Source organism: Garra rufa, chromosome 21 (genome assembly GCF_049309525.1).
Source record: "Garra rufa chromosome 21, GarRuf1.0, whole genome shotgun sequence".
NCBI lineage: Eukaryota > Metazoa > Chordata > Actinopteri > Cypriniformes > Cyprinidae > Garra > Garra rufa.
Genome location: NC_133381.1, coordinates 5,815,465 through 5,831,220, shown reverse-complemented (window position 1 = coordinate 5,831,220; position 15,756 = coordinate 5,815,465). Strand labels below are relative to the sequence as shown.

At 33.8% G+C, this 15,756-nt stretch overlaps 1 protein-coding gene across 1 annotated transcript in view; it reads right to left on the bottom strand.

Moving 5' to 3' along the window:
• Positions 1–15,735, bottom strand: part of slc5a6b (solute carrier family 5 member 6) — a 20,052-nt gene extending 4,317 nt beyond the window's left edge. Inside the window, exons 1-15 of the mRNA XM_073827527.1 lie at positions 15,415–15,735; positions 11,309–11,749; positions 9,609–9,674; positions 9,454–9,505; positions 9,301–9,368; positions 8,700–8,854; positions 6,552–6,692; positions 6,337–6,466; positions 4,563–4,651; positions 4,289–4,398; positions 4,058–4,128; positions 2,562–2,648; positions 2,305–2,483; positions 2,117–2,223; positions 5–24 (exon numbers count right to left, since the gene is read on the bottom strand). Coding sequence (XP_073683628.1) covers positions 5–24; positions 2,117–2,223; positions 2,305–2,483; positions 2,562–2,648; positions 4,058–4,128; positions 4,289–4,398; positions 4,563–4,651; positions 6,337–6,466; positions 6,552–6,692; positions 8,700–8,854; positions 9,301–9,368; positions 9,454–9,505; positions 9,609–9,674; positions 11,309–11,656 — 1,623 coding nt within the window. The 5' untranslated portion in view covers positions 11,657–11,749; positions 15,415–15,735. The remainder of the gene's footprint in view (positions 1–4; positions 25–2,116; positions 2,224–2,304; positions 2,484–2,561; positions 2,649–4,057; positions 4,129–4,288; positions 4,399–4,562; positions 4,652–6,336; positions 6,467–6,551; positions 6,693–8,699; positions 8,855–9,300; positions 9,369–9,453; positions 9,506–9,608; positions 9,675–11,308; positions 11,750–15,414) is intronic.
• Positions 15,736–15,756: the final 21 nt, after the last annotated feature.

Genomic DNA, 15,756 nt, shown 5'->3' with positions numbered 1-15,756 from the left:
CCACATTCTCTCTTTTTGTTGGGCCTTGAAAAAAAATGGAAGAAAAGACATATAAATTCAAAAATATTTTTTCTGGGTGTGTTTTTATATGCTGCTTCCAGTGTATTTTTTGGAGGCTTTTAAACTGGCAATACTGGCTTAATATCAGAATTATGAAAATTGCAAGAAAAATATATGTTTTATTTATTTATTTTTTTAATTTAGCTATTTTTTTTCTATCTCTCTCAAAGTATTTATTAACATTTTAAATTAGACTTTATTTTATATTTTCAGCATACCCTAGCTGTCTTGAACTAGAATACACAGAGTACATACAGAGTTAGACAAGATTTATTTAAGGTCAAAAAGTATATAAATTCACTTTTTTTTTTTTTTAGAAAATAACTGATTGTTTTGTTAGAAAAGACTCTTATTCCTCAACTGGAATCATTTAGAGCCCTTTGAAGCTGTATTTAAACTGCATTTTGGAAGTTCAAACTCGCAGCAATCACTGAAGTCTACTATATGAGAATTCCTCAATGTCTTCTCCTTGAATAAATGTAAAAAAAAAAAAAAAATATATATATATATATATATATATATATATATATATATATATATATATATATATATACACAGTCAAGCCCGAAATGATTCATACCACTGGCAAATTCTGACTTAAAATTACTTTTATTCAACCAGCAAGGTTTTTTTGGCTAGAAATGACACAGGCTTCTCTCAAAAGATAATAAGACGATGTACAAGAGGCATCATTGTGGAAAAAATATTTCTCAGCTTTTATTTACATTTGAACAAAAAGTGGCATGTCCAAAATTATTCAAATCCTTTGCAAACTGTCACAGTCTATGGGAAAATCCAAAGTTCTATACCATTCCAAATAGTCCAAGCTCCTCTAAAGCATTCTAATTACCCTGATTCATTGGGAACAGCTGTTTTAATCAACTCAACAGGTGAAAAACAGAAGCTCTCTGCTGCAAAGTATTATTAAAAAATACAAGACGTTCCGCACTGTGAAAAATCTCAGAGGATGTGGTCGGAAGTCAAAAGTGACACCTGTGCGGGCTAGGAGGATAGTGAGAGAGGTAAAAAAGAATCACCACCAAGGCCATCCTGATGAATCTGGTCTCTGCTGGTGACAGCATCAAGGCAGACAGTGCCACAGACACTGCACATCGCTGGGTTCCACGGACGCAGACCAAGGAGGACACCACTTCTCCAGATAAGGTACACAAAAGCCTGCTTAGCCTTTGCAAATGCTCATCTGGACAAAGAAGAAGACTTCTGGTCTTCTGTTTTATGGTTAGATGGAACAAAAATTGAATTGTTTGGCCACAATGATGTAGCCTTCATTTGGCGTCAAATAGGAGAAGCCTTCAACCCTAAGAACACCATCCCCACTGTCAAACATGGTGGTGGGAACCTAATGTTTTGGGGGGTGTTTTTCAGCCGGTGGACCAGGGAACCTCATCACAGTAAACAGCACCATTAAAAAGGAAAGGAGCAATAGATCAAAATTCTCAACAACAACATCAGGCAGTCTGCAGAGAGACTTGGCCTTGGGCACCAATGGACGAAAACGACACAAACCACACAGCAAAAGTGGTGAAGAAATGGTTAGCAGACAAAAACATTAATGTTTTGCAGTGTCTCAGCCAGAGTCCTGACTTAAATCCAATTGAGAATCTGTGGAGGGAGCTAAAGATCAGGGTGAAGGTAAGGAGACCCTCCAACCTGAAAGAGTTGGAGCTCATGGCTAAAGATGAATGGGCAAAAATACCAGTGGAGACATGCAAAAAGCTGCTCAGCAATTATAGGAAGCGTTTGATTGCTGTAATAGCCAATAAAGGCTTTTCTATTGATTATTGAGAAAGGTATGAATCATTTCGGACATCCACAATGATGTCTCTTGTACATTGTCTTATTATCTTCTGCGAGAAGCCTGTCTCATTTCCGGTCAAAAAAACTTGCTGGTTGAATAAAAGTAACTTTAAGTCAGAAAAAGGGTATGGATAATTTTGGGCTTGACTGTATAAATATATGTATGTATATATATGTGTATATATATTTCTTTAACAATTGAACACTATCAGAAGCTCTTCAGGTCAATGTTTCTTACCAGTCACAAAGCTGATAATGAGTCCGATGAGCACCACTGTGGAGGAGTTGAGCGCGCTGTACCACATGTACGACAGAGAATATAACCCATTCAGTCCGACAGGTCTGCTGAAAAATAAAGAAAAGCATTTAATTCTTTTCCAAAAACACATACATTACAGTGCACGCTGGTACTGATCTATAAGTCACCTGGCAGCATCTATGATAGCAGGCATGGCTGTGATGGAGATGTTTTCAGAGATGGCTGGTATGGTGTTAGTAGAGTTGAGGGGAAGAACTTGAACAGCACTGGGCATCCGAGACAAAAAGCCACCAATGCCAACCCAGAAAGCCAAGATCAGACCTGCGGCAAGTCCTGTTACAGCTCCCTGAATGAAAGAGAGAAACTTTTTTTATTTATGTTGATGGATGGATTGATGGTTGGATGAAAAGAAGGAAGAACTTACAATACTATTTGCACATGGGAAAAAGATGCCGAGACAGAACAACCCAAGCAGCGGTCCACCAACCATCCCGAAGATACTGAGAGCAGCCTTAAAATGAAATAAACAATTGCACTTTTAACAATAAAGATTATTAAAGGGGGTTCCTTAAAAGAATATTTCACCCAAAAATGAAAATTAGCTGAAAATTTACTCACCTTCAGGCCATCTAAGATGTAATTGAGTTTGTTTCTTCATCAGAACAGATTTAAAGAAATTTAGCATTCTATCACTTGCGCACCAATGGATCCTCTGTAGTGAATGGGTGGCGTCAGAATGAGAGTTCAAACAGCTGATAAAAACATCACAATAATCCACAAGCAATCCACCACCATCAATTAACATCTTGTGAAACGAAAAGCTGGGTTTGCAAGAAACCGTTCTAGTCTCTACAAACTCTATAAGAGTCTATAATCCATAAAAACACTTCTTCCAGTGTTGTCATCTCACATTGAAATCCTATCACATATTTGTGACCCTGGACCACAAAAACAGTCATAAGGTTAAATTTTACAAAACTGAGATGTATACATCATATGAAAGCTTTCTTTTGATGTATGGTTTGTTAGGATAGGACAATATTTGGCCGAGATACATCTATTTGAAAATCTGGAATCTGAGGGTGCAAAAAAATCAAAATACTGAGAAAATCACCTTTAAAGTTCTCCAAATTAAGTTCATAACAATGCATTTTACTAATCAAAAATTACATTTTGATAAAATTACAGTAGGAATTTTACAAAAAATCTTCATGGAACATGATCATTACTTAATTTCCTAATGATTTTTGGCATAAAAGAAAAATCAAAAAATTTGAACCATGCAATGTATTTTTGGCTATTGCTACTTAAGACTTAAGACTGGTTTTGTGGTCCAAGGTCACATTTGTTTAGAACTGTTTTGTCTTGTAAACTGTGCTTGATATGTGCATATTTCTCTCCTGATTAAGACAAGACCACTTTTTACAATTCTATGGATTATAGACTCTTTTAGACTAGAACAGTTTGAAGATAAAACATCTTCATGATAGATTTGTTTCTTACAAACATGCAGCTTTTGGCTTCTCAAGATGTTAAATGATGGACTGGAGTGATGTGGACTACTTGTGGATTATTGTGATGTTTTTATCAGCTGTTTGGACTCTCATTCTGATGGCACCCATTCACTGCAAAGAATCCATTGGTGAGCAAGTGATGTTAAGTGATGCCAAATTTCTCCAAATCTGTTCTGAGAAAGAAAGAAACTCATCTACATCTCGGATGGCCTGAGGAAAAGTACATGTACTTACTTTTTTCTTAGCGTGAAGATAATTTTAAGAATCTAAGGAACATTTTTCGACTATAAAGAATGTTAAAGGAACAGTTCTGATTTAACACAGGATATAATTTGATTTCTAAACATGAGCTTATTATACACTCTGCTATAAATTCATCACTGCTTATAAAAGCATGCACGCTTACCTGAAGAACTGAAGTGTTCATCAAATGCATGACATAAGCCATACCCAGACATATAATCCCATATGACAGCGCTGGATGAGGAATATAATCATGCATTATAAACATGCTCACTGAAAGCTTCATTTGATCTCTTTGAGTAAAGTGGAAATCAGAGGAAACATATTCTATCATTGTGCATCAGTGGGGAGACAGAAATCATTTTAAATGAAGAGATTGAAGATAATGTCTCACCCAGCAGCTTTGACAGCAGAGTGGCTCTGGCCTCCGTCATTGAGTAATGGGGTTTGATCAGATCCACCATAGTCACCGTGGCTAATGAGTTAAAAGCTGAGGATATTGTACTGTGAATGAGAAGAATGTCCCTTATTTTCATATACAAATAATTATACTTTCTATATTTGTGAAGCATGCTTGTACAGGTATGTCTAAGTAGAAGATCCTCTAATATAGTCATTATTCTTTTACTGAAATCTGTGAAATATGATCCCTTCATGCTGTTTGTTACCTGAGAGAAGCACTGAACAAACAAGCCACAAACAATCCAGGAAGTCCAGGGAAGTTTTGTAACATGTCCATGACAAAGTAGAGCACCATCTGTAATGTCAAAACACATCATATACACTACCAGTCAAAAGTTTATGTTTAAGATTTTTAATGTCTTTTAAATAAGTCTCTTCTGCACACTCATCCTGCATATATTTGCTCCAAAATACAGGAAAATCAGAAATATTGTGAAATATTTTGTCTATTTAAAATAACTGCTTTCTATTTGAAGAAATCTTAAAATGTAAAAAAAATTACAAAAAGCGTTTGTAACATTACACACTGTACCATTCAAAAGTGATAAAACATGATAATGATAATATATGATAATGCTGTTCTTCTGAACTTTCTATTCATCAAAGAAGCCTGAAAAAAATTCTACTCAGCTGTTTTCAACATAATAATATTAAATGTTTTTTGAGCAGCAAATCAGAATATTAGAATGCTTTCTGAAGGATCATGTGACTGGAGTAATGATGCTGAAAATTCAGCTTTGAAATCACAGGAATAAATTACATTTTTAAATATATTCAAATAGAAAACAGTTATTTTAAATAGTAAAAATATTTTACAATTTTACTGTTTTTGCTGTACTTTGGATCAAATAAATGCAGGATTGGTGATCAGAAGAGACTTACACTCAAAATTACAAGAAAAATCATAATTGTGAGAAATAATGTTAAAATTAAAACAAAAATGTCAGAGTTGCAAGAAATAAACTAAGAATTCATAGAAAAAAGTCAGAATCCAGATAAATAAACAGAATTGCAAGAAACAAACTAAAAATTACAAGAAAAAGTCAGGATTGCAAGAAATAAACTCAATTACAAGAGAAAAATCAGAATTGTGAGAAAAAACTCGAAATTCCAATAAATAAACTCAGAATTACAAGAAAAAAGTCAGAATTGCAAGAAATGAACAAACTTAAGAGAAAAAAAAGTCAGAATTTGGATACATCAAACTTCAGAGAAAAAGTCAGAATTGAGTAAAATAAATTTTGAATTACAAGAAAGTCACAATTACGAGAAATTAACTCAAGATTACAAGAACAAATTCTGAATTTTAGGAAATAAACTCAAAATTACAAGAAAAAAATCATAATTGTGAGAAATAATGTTAAAATTAAAACAAAAACGTCAGAGTTGCAAGAAATAAACTAAGAATTCATAGAAAAAAGTCAGAATTCAGATAAATAAACAGAATTGCAAGAAACAAACTAAAAATTACAAGAAAAAGTCAGGATTGCAAGAAATAAACTCAATTACAAGAGAAAAATCAGAATTGTGAGAAAAAACTCGAAATTACAAGGAAAAAAGTCAGAATTGCAAGAATTAAACTCAGAATTCAGAGAAAACGTCAAAATTCCAATAAATAAACTCAGAATTACAAGAAAAAAGTCAGAATTGCAAGAAATGAACAAACTTAAGAGAAAAAAAAGTCAGAATTTGGATACATCAAACTTCAGAGAAAAAGTCAGAATTGAGTAAAATAAATTTTGAATTACAAGAAAGTCACAATTACGAGAAATAAACTCAAGATTACAAGAACAAATTCTGAATTTTAGGAAATAAACTCAAAATTACAAGGAAAAAAGTCAGAATTGCAACAAATAAACTCAGAATTCAGAGATAAAAAGCAGGATTTGGATAAATACAATAAAAAAAACATCTTACTGTTCAAAACCTTTTGACTGGTAGTGTAAATTCACTATTTATATCATGTTTGGTCCTGCTAACCTGGTCTTTGGATGTGATGTACTGTTGTGTTAATGGGCTGTTGTTACCGTAGCAGGCGTACATGACCAGCCCCATCAGACAGCTGAGCATTAAAGCCACCTGAAGACAGGGAAACACCATATAGCAGGACCTGCACAAGAACAGATCATGTTTTGTGACTCATACATTAATCTAAGAGCCTTAGGGGTCTGAATGGGGGTAAAAGGAGCACTTACATGATGGCTTCTTTCTCTGTACGAGAACTGAGGTATCTCTGAACCTGAGCCTGGTTCACTCCATATAGAGAGAGCATCAGAAACACTCCTCCGACACCTAACGTCCAGAACGTGTGTCGTACCGTTGGGTCGGGATTCAGGCTGGACAGACAGATGCAGTTAACATGAGAAATAAAATATCAATAATGTCTGTAGCACAAACAGAATGAGTTAAATGTCTGTGTCTAATACTTAGGATTAAGGATTTGTTCAGTTTCACTGATGCTTATTCCTGCTAATTGTGACTCTGTGACTTTGAAAAAAGTCAGATCAACTCAGAATTGCAAGCTTTAAATTTACTTAAAGCCTGAATTAAAAGAGATAAAGTGAGATAAAATCATAATTACTTTTCATTTTTTTTAATTCAGTGGTGGAAACAAGTGGCGGAAACATTTTTTGCAGTTCCAAATTTATATCTAACAATTGTCAGATTATGTTAGCAGTTATAACCTTATATCTTACAATTCGGAGTTTATTCTAGCAATTCTGATTCTATATCTCACAATTCTAATTCTCACAATACTGACAGTCAATCTCACATTTCTGAGTTTATTCTAGCAATTTTGACTATATCCCACAATTTTGATTCTAAACCTTACAATTCTAATTCTATATCTCATCATTCTGACTTTATATCTCACATTTTTGAGTTTATTCTAGCAATTCTGACTTTATGTCTCACAATTCTGATTCTATATCTCACAATTCTGACTCTATATCTCACATTTCTGAGTTTATTTAGCAATTCGACTATCTACCACAATTCTAATTCTATATCTCACAATTCTGACTTTATATTCCACAATTCTGATTCCATCTCATAATTCTGACTGTGTATCTCACAATTCTGAAATTATTCTAATAATTCTGACTTTATCTCACAATTCTAAATCTATATCCCACAATTATATCTCACAATTCTGACTGTATATGTCAAATTTTAGAGTTTATTCTGTAATTCTGACTTTATATCCCACTATTCTGATTCTATATCTCACAATTCTGACTTTATATCTCACAATTCTGAGTTAATATCTTACAACTGCCAGAAAGAAAGTCAGAATTCTGAGATATAAACTCAAACTGCATTATTTATTTTGGACAAATTATTTAATTGTGGACATTTGGCCTAAATAGCAGGGTTGGGGTCAATTCAGGAATGAACTCAACAATTCCAATTCAAAGAGGGAAATGGAATTGGAATTGGAATTCAACAACAATTACAGGAAACAGAGTTGGAATTTAATTGGAATGACAGGAAGTGGAATTCAATTCAGGGAAATTCCACTGAATTCTGTTTATTGCTGTTTCTGAGCATTTATTTGTGATTGCATTTAGAGACATACATTTGAACTTTATTTATGATGCTTTACAAATACCAAGTAATGTATGAAATAGAGTTGATCAAATGCAAGTAAATAAAAATGAGAACTGTACATTATGAAGTAATAATTGAATGACAGTGGTGATAAGTTTCTGGATGTACTATACATTCAACATATGACTACCACATAATATATGTCTCAACTCACAAAAAAATGAGTCACTTTTTATTGCATCGAATTATCATCATTTCCTGAAATTTGGCACGTGAAATGATTATGCTTAACATACTAAATATATATACTTTTATATGTTTGTTGTTTATGTGATTTACAATATTTAATGTACTATAAACTATTAAGCAAATCAAGTCAAATTATTTTATTTAGCAACTCAGGTGGAATTTAGTGGAATTTATTTTAATTTCAGTTCTGTTTCCTGACATTCCAATTCAATTCCAATTCCATTTCCTGTCAGCTGCATGCAATTCCAATTCCATTCCAGGAAGTGAATTGGAATTTACCATTCATTCTCAATTCAATTCATGAATGGCCCCAACCCTGCTAAATAGTTTCTCTCATACTATAAATGGACTTTATACATCTAAATCAACATCTGCCTTACCTCAAAAAGGCATCATCAAATTTCAGGGTCCTTGGCTTCAAAAATGTTCAAAACCCTTGATTTAATAGATCCATCCAAAGTAAGTCTCCCTGGAGCAACCTGGTGTTTAAATGTGCTGCCTACCATCTTATTTGCCATTTAAACCATTTAAAATGAACTTACTCAATCCCAGAGAGGTGTCCACTATCTCTGATTTTCACCCAAGTATCAGACAGACCACCAGCCTGATGAACGCCCACAATGATGACAGCCAGCTGACCAGTAAACATCACTACTGTCTGGAAAACATCGGTCCAGATCACTGCCTTGAGCCCACCCTACAAAAACATGCAACAATAATTACAGCTTATGTGAGACGCTAAAACATGAAATGTTATTTGACTTTTAAAGGATATTTAAAATGTTAAAGTCTGAAATGTAATAATAATCAAAAAATCAGGCTCATATGGTATAATAAAATTAGAATACTGAGCTCATACTTAATTTTTATTTATTATTCCCAAAATGAACAAAAACATGCAATCTGATGCAGATGAACTGAATGCATGTAGTAGATTGTAAACAATGGCCTTTGATTATTTAGAGGCCTTGCATATTTGCATATCAAATATGATATAGTAGGCTTTTTAAGGTTAATGGTTAACATCAGATGCTGTCGTTAGAAAATTAAGATGCAAAACATTTGATATCATGCACTGATGAACTGTGCACAATAAGACCGACTAGTAAGTAAGTAACCTTAAACAACTGAAAACTATCTTACCAGTGCGGTATACAGAGTGCACACTAACCCAGTCGCCAGTACTGCTCCCCATAAATGAAAACCAGTAACTAGACACAGACATATGTTATTAGTAACAGAGAGTTGTATTTATGTTCATGCATTAACAGCATTAATTATGTCTGAATATATTACCTGCATTCAATGCAAGTGCAGGTGTATAGATGCCAACACCCATATAAATGACCTGGAAAATGAAGCACACCGTAACTCTTTTCTAAAGAGCCATGCAATGCATTGAATATGCAAAAATGCAAACTTTATTTCACAAAATAAAGGCTGGAACTTACCATCTGAAAAATAAAAGTAACAGTGCCACATATACGGACGGCTTTACAAAAGCGAAGCTCCAAATACTGTGAGGTTAAAAAAACATGAGCATGTTTAATGAAGGAATCAATGACAAAAAAAAACATTATTATTGCAAAACCCGCTTACAGTGTTGAGTTCAGTTGCCAGGATGCTGCTACACTGTTACAAAAAAATGTTTTTGCAGCAATGCCATAGAAGAAACATTGCCTTTCAGTAAACAGTTCTTAAATCAAGGCCATCCAAGATGTAGATTAGTTTGTTCCTTCATCAGAACAGCTTTGGAGAATTTTAGCATTGCTTTACTTGTATACTTGTACCAATGGATGCGAATGAGAGTCCTAACAGCTGATAAAAACACAATAATCCACACCACTCCAGTCCATCAATTAACAAGTAAGAAAGGCTTTTTAAAGGGGTCATCGGATGCCCATTTTCCACAAATTCATATGAATCTTTAGGGTCTTAATAAAAAGTCTGTAATATACTTTGGTTAAAAATTCTCAATAGTGGTGTAAAAAAACACCCTTTTACCTTGTCAAAATCAGCTCTGCAAAATATCAGCTCATTTTATTGCATAGGCCCTTTAAATGCAAATGAGCTCTGCTTGCCCCGCCCCTCTCTGCTGAGGGATTATGAGGTGTAATGTTTACCTTAGCCACATTTAGCTGCATTTAGCTGTGTTTATCGGCGAAACTTGCCAACAAGCACATTATTAAGAAAGGCCATTTGCAAAGATGCATAAAAAACCCTTATACTCACTTCAGCTGTGGGTGAAGCTGCATCACGAATGATTCACACAAACATAGACGCATATGTAGATCGGGATCAGCGTTTTCCTTTTAAAAACGAAAGTAAAGTTAATCCTCTGTAAATGACGACTGCTATGTTCAGTATTACATCCAACAACAGAACACCTCAATCGCTAAATTAGAGTCTTCCTTTGCACCTGAGTCACACAATGGCTATCTTTTTCGGACTGTTTCAGCTCGGTGAGGGCGAGTCTAAGGTAAGATGCTCGTGTCAATCAACTGTGTTTCGTCACAACGACAAGAAGCTGAGAATGACCTGATTTTAAAAAGGGGATATTACTTTTAAAGATGAAAAAAATACCACTGGGTGGATTTTTATCATTGTAGGGTGGTTGTAAAAGTTAGTTTTGCATCCGATGACCCCTTTAAGTCTAAATCACCCGTTCTGGGCAAAATACAAGATCATAAACCATATTAATACTTCAGCAAAAAAGTCCATCACCTGTTGTCCTCTCACATCCAAATCCACCAACATACATGTTTAGAAGTGTTTTAGACTGCTTTTAAAATGACTTTTTCACTAAAGAAAGCAATATTATGGATAGAGGACTTGCATTGTTTCCTATAAACATGCAGCTCTTCGCTTTACAAGATGTTAATTGGTGGACTGGAGGGGTTTGGCTTATTTGTGGATTATTGCGATGTTTTTATCAGCTGTTTGGACTCTCATTCTGATGGCACCCATTCACTACAGAGGATCCACTGGTGAGCAAGTAATGCAAAATCTCTCCAAATTTGATGAAGAAACAAGCTCATCTACATCTTGGATGGCCTAAAGGTGAACACATTTTCTCTTAATTGAACCTTTACTTTTAAGTGTGTCTGTATTATTTCATAAGACATCTGCAATGTTTTAAAAGAATGTATACCTGGTAAACACTGGTGAGATGCAGTCTGTAGAACAAAGGAATGAAAACATGTGCAGGTATCAGGAGACCCAGAATATACGAGCAGCCAATAAACCAGTACTGCGTGCCATTGGCGTAAACCTCAGCTGGTGTGCCAATGATGGCCACGGCTGACTGGAAGGTGGCCATGAGGGACAGAGACAGTGGCAGGCACTTCATACTCCTGTCTGCGAACAGGAACTCTTGCGTGGTGCTCTGGCGTCCTCCGGTGAAGGCGTAGTACAGCCCGATGGCCATGGAGGCCACCAACAGCAAGGCGAATATCACATAATCAATAACAGTGAAGAACTTGTGGCCTGCGGGATCCATACTGAGACTGAAGGCATGAAGCGTGCTATTAGAGTCTCCGCTGCGTGATCAGGACAAAGGTCAGAGCCATTGATTGGCAAATCTGATGACGACCTGAAACATGTCACAACTGATATAAGACAATGTACTGTACTTAATCAGTCAGGTTATGATTTCATGATATGCTAGTATGAAAATTCATGTATTGAAGGATCTGAGGCTCCTCAAATGCAAATGGTGTGTGTTGTGCTTCAAGAGAGCAACGTTTTATATTGTTTTATATTCATTGAATCTTCATTCATAATCATTTTAGTACTCCATTTATTCATATGACCATTTATAATAATCATTTGAACTGTTTATAGTTGATATCAAAATGTACACTACCATTCAAAAGTTTGGAGTCAGTACATTTTTATAGTGTCTTTTCTTTTGAATAAATTAATACTTTTATTCACCAAGGATGTATTAAGTTAATAATTAAAAGTTTATTAAAAGTTAATAATAAATAATTTACATTGTTATAAAGTAATTATATTTTGAATAAACACTGTACTTTTTAAACTTGTTATTCATGAAAGAATCCTGAAAAAAAAAAATCACAGGTTTCAAACAGCACAACTGTTGATATTATCCAACATTGATCATTCTAATAATAAATCAGCATATTAGAATGATTTCTGAAGGATCATGTGACACTTAAGACTGGAGTAACAGCTGATAAAAATTCAGCTTTTCATCACAGGAATAAATTCTATTTTAAAGTATGTTGAAATAAAAAAACATTATTTTATATTGTAAAAACATTTTGCAATATTACTGTTTTTTCTGTATTTTTAATCAAATAAATGCAGCCTTGATGAGCATAAGAGACTTCTTTAAAGACTATTACAAGTCTTACTGACCCCAAACTTTCGAACGGTAGTGTATATACCTTGTGTTAATTATTTTACCGAATTAAGAGAGATCATACAAAATGTATGCCATTGTTTACTTAGTACAGACCTGAATAAGATATTTCACATAAAAGCCTTACATGTAGCCAACAACAGAAAAAAATTTAACTTAATGGGGTAGTTGAATTTATAAAAACTACCCCATTTAAAAGTTTACATACTTGATTCTTAATACTGTGTTGTTTCTTGAATGTCAGCTGTGTTTTGTTTGTTTGTTTAGAAATAGGTCCCACAAATCCTTTGGTTTTTCAGCATTTTTGTGTGCTTGAACCATTTTCAAAATTGACTGTATGGTTTTGAGATCCATCTTTTCACACTGAGGACAACTGAGGGACTCATATGCATTTATACATTAAGAGCCATGGAAGTGAAAACTTTTGCACTTTTGAATGGAATGAGGATGTGTAGATTTTTCTTATTTTGCCTAAATATCATTTTTTTTTTTCATTTAGTACTGCCCTTTTTCCATTTAGCTACAGAAGATACTTACATGTTTCCCAGATCACAAAATAAGTGAAATTTACCCTGATCTTCAAATTTTAAAAAGTTTTCAGCCCCCGGCTCTTAATGCTTTGTGTTTCGTTCTGGAGCATCAGTGAGCATTTGAACCTTCTGTAATAGTTGCATATGAGTCCCTCAGTTGTCCTCAGTGTGAAAAGATGGATCTCAAAATCATACAGTCATCACAAAAAAAAAACTAAGAATTTGTGGGACCTCAAAGATTTTTTTTAGGCAGTTTAACTGTTCAGGACAAACAAGGGACTCATGAACAACTATCACTAAACAAAAAACACAGCTGTGGATCATTCAGGTAACAACACAGTATTAAGAATCAAGTGTATGTAAACTTTTGAACGGGGTAATTTTTTTAATAAATTCAACTACCCCATTAAGTTCAATTTTTTTCTCTTGTTGGCTGTATGTAATTGTCCCTTATGTGAAATATCTTATTCAGGTCAGTACTAAATTAAAAAATGACATACATTTAGTATGAACCCTCCATTTTTGGTGAAATAAATAACATTTTGCACATTCTGCAAGGTGTATTTAAACTTTTGAATTCAACTTGATATGCTCATATTCATATTGATTCATTAACATGTACTAATTTATATTATATTTTCTATAGTATTTTTATATTGTTGTTTAGTCTTATGACTGTGGTTTCAAGGGCTGTTTGTCTTCATGAATAAGACACGAGGGAATGTTTAAGAAAATTCAAGGTTTATGTCATGTTATTGTGAATCAGTTTGGTATGACACTACTTGCTGAATTTTTGCTGGGGACAAGAAGATAAGATTAGACTAATCTTTACTGACTAGCTATTCTGTTACCAGACAAAACAGATATTTTCTGACAGAATCTGGCGTCTGGGGCTAACTCTATCTTCCAAATGGATGTTATAGAAAATATCAAAACTTGATATTTCAGTGAAAACGCCAGACTTCTTTCTTTTGATGTATGTTGGACTTTTCCAATCCTTTAATACACTTAAAGCTGATATAAAATGACAATTTTCTCTATTTTGCACATACGTCTTCATCCATACACTGCCAGTCAAAAGGTATTGAACAGTAAGATTTGTAAGATGTTTAAAGTAGTCTTTTCTGCTCACCAAGACTGCATTTATTTGATCCAAAATACAGCAAAAACTGTAATATTGTGAAATATTTGTACTATTTAATGTAACAGTTTTCTGTTCGAATATATTTTAAACTGTAATTTATTTCTGTGATCAAAGCAGAATATATTTATATATAGGATATATTTTTAAAAAATGTGATTTATTCCTGCAATTTCAAAGCTGAATTTTTAGCATCAATAATCTAGTCACATGATGCTTCAGAAATTATTCTAATATGCTGATTTGCTGTTTAAAAAACACTTATATTATTATTATCATATTATTATATGTATTATTCGAGTACCCATTTTTCCAGGGTTTTTTGATGAAGACATTCATAATGTTACAAAAGATTTCTATTTCAGATAAATGCTATTTTTCTTACCTTTCTATTCATCAAAGAAATCTGAAAAAATTCTACTCAGCTGTTTTTAAAATCATAAATGTTTTTGAGCAGCAAAGTAGAATATTAGAATGATTTCTGAAATAGCAGGAATTGTTTTTTTTATATATATATCCAAATAGAAAACAGTTATTTTAAATAGTAAAAAACGTTCAAAATGTTACTGTTGTTGCTGTACGTTAGAGACTTTCATTAAACATTAAAAATCTTACTGTTCAAAAACTTTTGACTGGTAGTGTACATTTATAATAAATATAATTTCTAAATAGTTTTTATTTATTTCATGTTATAATTTATATATTTTTTTATTTCATATCTACAGTATCTTCTCTAATTGGTTAGTCTCATTTATAGACTTGCAATAATCAGCAGTTATCATGGTTTTAGCAATTATTACATAAATATGGTAATGATTTAGTACCATGGTATAAGCCTGTATTTTTCTGTAAAGCTCCAATGGGTTAATCAGGTATGAATAATGAACACTAAACCACAAGACACTACAGGGTTAACAGTTCCAGTTGCGACGAGTTGACTGAGATGCCACTGATTGCGGTTTCAACTTTACCCCAAATGCATGGCCCAAAACTATAATTCATGTAAAACTGTACAAACATTATATTTGCTAACTGATCAACATAATTAGCCTTACTATTTAAGCGTGCAATTTCACTTCCTTGTTATTGTGGGTTAGTTGCTGTTTCTCAGTGTTGATGCGGTGTTCAGTGTTTCTCATCATCAGAAGCACATGCAGTGCGTTACATGTTTACTCGACATGACATGCAGGTGTTCTTACCTAAAGCAGTCATTCAGATCCTCTGGAGAATCAGTTTTCATGTGTGTCATCCGGGGGCCAGACACTGAATGTCAGTGTCGCACTCCTCCCAGTGTTACAACTGCCATCACGCCTGAAGGTTACCAAGCCACTTTGTCAAGTCTAGTGTGCACCTTGCAGTTCACTATCTAAAGATGATCATCAGTGATAGTTATTGTGTTTGCCAACACACGCATGCAGCTGTTATTATTTCCTCTAGGCATGCTTTTTAAAATAATTAGCTGAATATTACATTTAATTTTGAATATTAATAATAATACGCGCATTCCAATAAAAATGCAACCACGTGGGGGAAAATAAATC